The sequence below is a fragment of the Micropterus salmoides genome, unplaced genomic scaffold (genome assembly GCF_014851395.1).
Source record: "Micropterus salmoides isolate LMB-PRFRI ecotype aquatic unplaced genomic scaffold, ASM1485139v1 Ms_hic_scaffold_2208, whole genome shotgun sequence".
Taxonomy (NCBI): Eukaryota; Metazoa; Chordata; class Actinopteri; order Centrarchiformes; family Centrarchidae; genus Micropterus; species Micropterus salmoides.
In genome coordinates, this window is record NW_024041383.1 from 1533 (window position 1) to 8374 (window position 6842).

At 46.8% G+C, this 6842-nt stretch overlaps 1 protein-coding gene across 1 annotated transcript; it reads left to right on the forward strand.

The window, feature by feature from the left end:
* Window positions 1-3152: 3152 nt before the first annotated feature.
* On the forward strand, window positions 3153-6593 carry LOC119917775 (protein phosphatase 1A-like). The gene is made up of 3 exons (XM_038738198.1): window positions 3153-3701; window positions 4559-5137; window positions 6415-6593. The coding sequence occupies exons 1-3, from the start codon at window positions 3296-3298 to the stop codon at window positions 6591-6593; spliced, it is 1164 nt and encodes a 387-aa protein (XP_038594126.1). The 5' UTR covers window positions 3153-3295.
* Window positions 6594-6842: the final 249 nt, after the last annotated feature.

Genomic DNA, 6842 nt, shown 5'->3' on the forward strand with positions numbered 1-6842 from the left:
GTGGGGTTAAGTCTGAGTGTAAATATATTACACAACTTTAGAAAGATTGTCATTTGAGACAAGAAAGAACTACACAGTAACTTTTTATTCTTTATTCTGTTTTATTCTGTTGTATTCTTTTAAACTATTAGTAAGTAATTTCAAGAAAGTGACTAAATCTCAAATAAGTTGGAGTGATATTTGACCCTAAACAGAGAGCACATGGTGACAGAAAATCACTCTGGAGGCCCAGTCTGGATACAATACTACAATGCAAACAGCACAAAAACATTCGTAACGCAGCGAACAACAGCAATCTCACCTCAAGGTCCACTTAGTAGCTGTTGTAAATATATCTCATGTGAGTGTGTGATATCATATGATGTTCAGCAAGGTGAAATACACAGCTCAAAAAAATAACGGGAACACTTACATTGTGTTGTTTAACTCCAAGTCAATCACACTCCTGTGAAATCAAACTGTCCACTTAGGAAGCAACAGTGATTGAAAATCAATTTCACATGCTGTTGTGCAAATGGAATAGACAACAGGTGGAAATTATAGGCAATTAGCAAGACACCCCAATAAAGGAGTGGTTCTGCAGGTGGTGACCACAGACCACTTCTCAGTTCCTATGCTTCCTGGCTGATGTTTTGGTCACTTTTGAATGCTGGCGGTGCTTTGACTCTAGTGGTAGCATGAGACGGAGTCTACAACCACACAAGTGGCTCAGGTAGTGCAGCTCATCCATGATGGCACATCAATGCAAGCTGTGGCAAGAAGGTTTGCTGTCTGTCAGCGTAGTGTCCAGAGCATGGAGGCGCTACCAGGAGACAGGCCAGTACATCAGGAGACGTGGAGGAGGCCGTAGGAGGGCAACAACCCAGCATCAGGACCGCTACCTCCGCCTTTGTGCAAGGAGCAGGAGGAGCACTGCCAGAGCCCTGCAAAATGACCTCCAGCAGGCCACAAATGTGCATGTGTCTGCTCAAACGGTCAGAAACAGACTCCATGAGGGTGGTATGAGGGCCCGAAGTCCACAGGTGAGGGTTGTGCTTACAGCCCAACACCGTGCAGGACGTTTGGCATTTGCCAGAGAACACCAAGATTGGCAAATTCGCCACTGGCGCCCTGTGCTCTTCACAGATGAAAGCAGGTTCACACTGAGCACATGTGACAGACATGACAGAGTCTGGAGTCCCCGTGGAGAACATTCTACTGCCTGCAACATCCTCCAGCATGACCGGTTTGGCGGTGGGTCAGTAATGGTGTGGGGTGGCATTTCTTTGGGGGGCCGCACAGCCCTCCATGTGCTCGCCAGAGGTAGTCTGACTGCCATTAGGCACAGAGATGAGATCCTCAGACCCCTTGTGAGACCATATGCTGGTGCGGTTGGCCCTGGGTTCCTCATAGTGCAAGACAATGCTAGACCTCATGTGGCTGGAGTGTGTCAGCAGTTCCTGCAAGAGGAAGGCATTGATGCTACGGACTGGCCCGCCCGTTCCCCAGACCTGAATTCAATTGAGCACATCTGGGACATCATGTCTCGCTCCATCCAACGCCACGTTGCACCACAGACTGTCCAGGAGTTGGCGGATGCTTTAGTCCAGGTCTGGGAGGAGATCCCTCAGGAGACCATCCGCCACCTCATCAGGAGCATGCCCAGGCGTTGTAGGGATCATATTGTAGGTCATACAGGCACGTGGAGGCCACACACTACTGAGCCTCATTTTGACTTGTTTTAAGATCAAAGTTGGATCGGCCAGTAGTGTGGTTTTCCACTTTGATTTTGAGTGTGACTCCAAATCCAGAAATCCATGGGTTGATAAATTTGATTTCCATTGATATTTTTTGTGATTTTGTTGTCAGCACATTCAACTATGTAAAGAAAGGAGTATTTAATGAGATTATTTCATTCATTCAGACTTAGGATGTGTTATTTTAGTGTTCCCTTTATTTTTGTGAGAAGTGTATAATCACTATATAAACACACAACTGGAATAGAATAAGAAGCTGTAGAGACAGTAGGAATAGTATGCTAATAATAAATACAAGGGTTGTAAATAAGTGTAGGAATTATTATAAAGCCATTTAGATTTTTTGGCTTATGATGAACAAACTATTATGAATTTATGTTAAGATTATTATGTAAAAGTTTTTATAAAACTGTTTTTCCTGCTGCCCAAAAGAAGGGGAAAAGTAGACAAGATGACTCAAGAGGACCAAAGTTAAGAAATGAAAGCCTATATATTCGTTCAGACTGAAAATGTACTGAGTTAATGCAACTCAGTCTGCACAATTAATATGGAGCTATAATCACCATTCACTCAGCTGTTAGTATAGTTAACTATTTCCCTGTTAGTTAGAAGTCACTCTATCTCTGACATACTTATAACAGGCAACGTGATTCTAATGATCTACAGTATAAAATGTCTTTATTGCTCTTCAATTATCACTTTGTTGTAAACTCAGTGCTTTTGTAAAGCTCCAGAATAGCTATTAAACAGACCTTGACACACAGTTGTTTTGTCAACTGCTGTTTTCAATATCAAGAATTGACTTTGAAACTCAATAAAATGCACGTTTTAACACAATAAACCTTTGTAACAGAAACATGTGTGCAGTATTGTTCACTTAGTCTACAGTGATTGTCAGCAAGAGAAATGATCAAAATGCTGAATTATGATTCAGTTATTTGGAATCAGAATTTCTTGTGTCAGACATACAATCCCCATGCAGACATGCAAGACTGATTACGGGATCACTCTGTGTTGTGTAAAATGTTATACTCGTCATAATCCATGCATGTGTGCAAACACAGGTCATCTTAAAGCTGGGTGATTATCCGGCAGTGCTACACAGACTGAAGGAGGAAAAGAGGGACAGGGAAGAAAGAGGCAGTTAGTGGAGGCAGAGCAGAGGGATAAATCAACAGGAATAGATAGGCTAATAGAAGTACAGGGCTGATAAAGGACAGGTAAAGGAGAAGGAGGGAGACGTATACACAGAAACAGAGAGAGGAAGACACCATATGGTCTTACAGTCAAATATAAAGGACAGAAGAAGGATTTGTCAGACTCTATCCTAAGGGAGGCAAAAATGGCCCTGATAATTTTTAACAGAAAACCATCTCAGTTTTTATTTAACAGGACGATTCTGATTTGAAGTCACTTTTTTTTTTACCTGCTTGGGGTGCCACAGCTTAACAGTTGCACTGGAACTGCTGCGGAAAACACAGAGCCGGAGGAGGGGCACCAGGAGGAGACGGACTGCTGCCAGGTCAAGCAGGAAGCTTGAGCACAGGCTCCGCGGGGTGATGAGGACGGCCAGGCGGGCCAGCAATGTGGAGGTGCCCTCTTTCCTTCGCCAGCTTGTTAAAGAGACGGAGAAGATGGTCACCTTCTTCTTTAAAGGAGGGCCCAGGGAAACAGGGCCCGACGAGGAGGAAAATTTGGATGAGGAGGACTCCGTGCCGAGCCCATACCTTGATCGTCCCATCTTGGAGAAGCATGTGTCAGAGGGGGGTGCTCAATCGGGGGTGAACTATGCTGTGGCGAGCATGCAGGGCTGGAGGGCTCAGATGGAGGACGCCCACACCTGCATGCCCCAGCTGACAGGAGAGCTGACAGAGTGGGGATACTTTGCTGTTTTTGATGGACACGCTGGCACCACAGTGGCACAGTACTGCTCCAGAAACCTGTTGAATCACATCCTGGCAACAGGTACATTACAATTACTGATGAATTAGATGAATCTAGCAATGAACATGTTTTTAGTTTGAGAGGAATGTATTTCCAATTATTTTATGATATCTAGCTCTTTGTTCATACAGAGTGTAAGTGCACTTATTGTCACTTTGGACCAGAGCATCTGCCCAATTAATGTAATGTAATGTAATATGTGAAAGTAGAACCAGGTCCTGTGATCACACTGTTTTACGCATGGACTTGATTTGGGAACACGAAGTCCATGAAAATAGCTGATTAAGAGCAGATTAATTGAAGCTAAAGCGATCCAGGATTAAGGGTGACATTACATTGGAAATTGAACATGTCACAGTGCATATACAGTGATGAGCAATGCTAAAATCACGTACATTGGCATGTGTGTCATATTCCAAACAAGGATTCTGGATCTTGAGGGATTTTTCTTTACAGCAGCGAGCAAAGAAATGAAGACGGTTCAGGAGCCGAAGAACAGGACTCGAACAAATTTTAGGGATCAAAACAAATAGAGTTGCTGACATTCATTCAGATCATCAAGTTTTTTATTTAATGTAGAGTTGTGAGCTGATTGGTTTACCATATGAGAGAAGATTAACAATCCTCATTACATGAATGGTTGTAATCCGTCTGTAACTCTTACTGCTACCTGTTATGGCCAGGTTTCTGTTGGGAAAAATAAAGTTAAACAAATCCAGCACTAAAATCAGTTGTATTGTGTCGGCCATGTTATTGCACTGTGCAATAGTGTCACTCCAACAACAGAGATGAGGTCTTTTCTCCACAGGTTTATGCTACCCGGATCCATGTGCGTTGGCCTCTAAGCAAACCAAACATTTCCTCCCTATTTCCCACAGGTAGGATTAAAGCAAGCGAGGACCCCGAGCAGGTGAAGGAGGGGATTCGTGAAGGTTTCCTGGACATCGATTGCCACATGCACAAATTGGTTCGCCAGGACAACTGGGACCGCAGTGGCTCTACCGCAGCAGGTGTCATGATTTCACCGCGCTACATTTACTTTATCAACTGTGGGGACTCCCGCACCCTGCTCTGCCATAACGGCCAGGTGGTCTTCTATACAGAGGACCACAAGCCGTTCAACCCCAGAGAAAAGGAGCGCATCCAGAACGCTGGAGGTTCGGTGACCCTGCAGAGAGTCAACGGCTCGCTGGCAGTTTCCAGAGCACTGGGGGACTTTGACTTCAAGGAGGTGGACTGGAGGCCGCAAACAGAGCAGCTAGTGTCACCAGAGCCAGAGGTGTATGAGCTAGAGAGGACGCCCGAAGACGAGTTCCTAATTCTAGCATGCGACGGCGTGTGGGACGCCATTGGTAATGAGGAACTGTGTGCCTTTGTGCGCAGTCGTATGCAGGTGTGCGATGACCTGAGAGAAATTTGCACTCAAGTCATTGACCTATGTCTCTATAAGGTGAGAGGTCAACATTTACACAGTAGTGTACAAACAATGCGTATGAAACAATTAGAAAAAGAAAATGAAACATTCTTACAGATATTTAAACCCTTGGTTGAATGAGAATTAATGAGAAATAACATTTCACTGGAAATGTTTATTGAAAAATTGAGGAAGAAGATTGTGATTCGCCACTGTCATCTAAGCATAAAAGCACCTAAAACAGCTTGTTATGACCAAGACTAGGGATGCGGTATCGGTTGTAAATTTTCAATCGTACTGCAAGATTTGATACCTGAGTTTTGGTACCTATAGCACCATTATTCTTTGTTAATCCATTGTTTTTACAAGTATAAAAACTGAGATTCAAAGTTCATGTTTGACCTTAAAAACAACATTTGACATAACAATCTCGTGCCAATTTCCGTTTAGTAGCTGTTCTGGAAAAAGGTCAAAAGTCCCTGAGGAGGTAGGGCCTGCTTCTGTTTTGTCAACTACTGTTTTCGAGGTCAAGGAAAGCCTTTCAATCTCAATTTTTAAGCCGATATGGAGGATTAGTCCTTAAAGTGCCCAAAATCATAGGCTAAACTGTTACGGGGTGTGGTGTGTGGACAGAGAGGACCCAAATGCAGCACTCAGAAGGAAGGAGGTTTATTGGAGGAAAAAAGGGGTGAGAGGGACTGGAGGGAGAGGAGGACGTCAGGGAAGAACAGGCACGGGGAACCAAGGAGACAGGGGGCCAGAGAGCAGGGGAACACAGGGGCCGAGGAAGCGTGGAGAGGCGGGGGAACAGGGAGGACGCCGTGAGGGAAGTCCAAAGAGGAGTGGGCCAGTGGGTGAGCCCAGCCGAACGGAGGACGAGGGTGAGTGTACCTGGGAGGAAAACAGACAAGGGACAAGGTTAGGGAAGACAGCAACAAGGTACAGGGTAAACGTGAAAAAACAGGAACATGAAAGCCTGACGTGGGGATGGCACCGGGTATGGAGCAACGACGATCAAGCAAGGATGGTGTGGAGAACCGGGGTTGAAATACAGGCTGGGATGAGGTTGATTACTGGCAGGTGTGGCAGGCTGACGAGGTGGATGATGGGTTGCAGGTGCAGGTAGTTGGCTGGGCTCAGGAGCAGAGGAGAGAGAGCACACGGGGAGAAAACACAGAGAGGCGGGCAGAGAACAGGAAACCAAGGGAAAAAGCAGAAACTGATAAAAAGGAGGAAAAACCAGGACACTCACCGTCAGCCGGGCTGCCACCACAACAGGGCCCCCTCCTCAATGGACGCCTCCCGGCGGCCTTCCTGTAGGACAGGGGGTTCGGCAGGCGAACACGGGGGGGAAGATGTCGTACTGGGGTCCGGCTGATGGGGGTCCAGGGTCCAAAACCAAACTGGGAATACAGGGAGGGCTTCAGGACAGGGAAGAGTTAGGGGAACAGGCAGGGCAGAACTGGAAGCTCAGGGCTAGACAGGGTGCCAGAGGGTAGCGCTGGGGACCAGGGAGTTCGGGCGGACGTCCCGAGGGCGGAACAGAGGGACCAAGGGGTTCGGGCGGACGTCCCGAGGGCGGAGCAGGGGGACCAAGGGGTTCGGGCGGACGTCCCGAGGGCGGAGCAGGGGGACCAAGGGGTTCGGGCGGACGTCCCGAGGGCGGAGCAGGGGGACCAAGGGGTTCGGGCGGACGTCCCGAGGGCGGAGCAGGGGGACCAAGGGGTTCGGGCGGACGTCCCGAGGGC

What these genes read in the sequence shown, in the direction of transcription:
- LOC119917775 (XM_038738198.1), top strand. Translation starts at nt 3,296, where the DNA reads ATGAGGACGGCCAGGCGGGCCAGCAATGTGGAGGTGCCCTCTTTCCTT. An exon ending in GAATCACATCCTGGCAACAG is followed by an intron (nt 3,702 to 4,558) that starts GTACATTACAAT and finishes TATTTCCCACAG; the next exon opens with GTAGGATTAAAGCAAGCGAG. An exon ending in ATGTCTCTATAAGGTGAGAG is followed by an intron (nt 5,138 to 6,414) that starts GTCAACATTTAC and finishes GCCTTCCTGTAG; the next exon opens with GACAGGGGGTTCGGCAGGCG.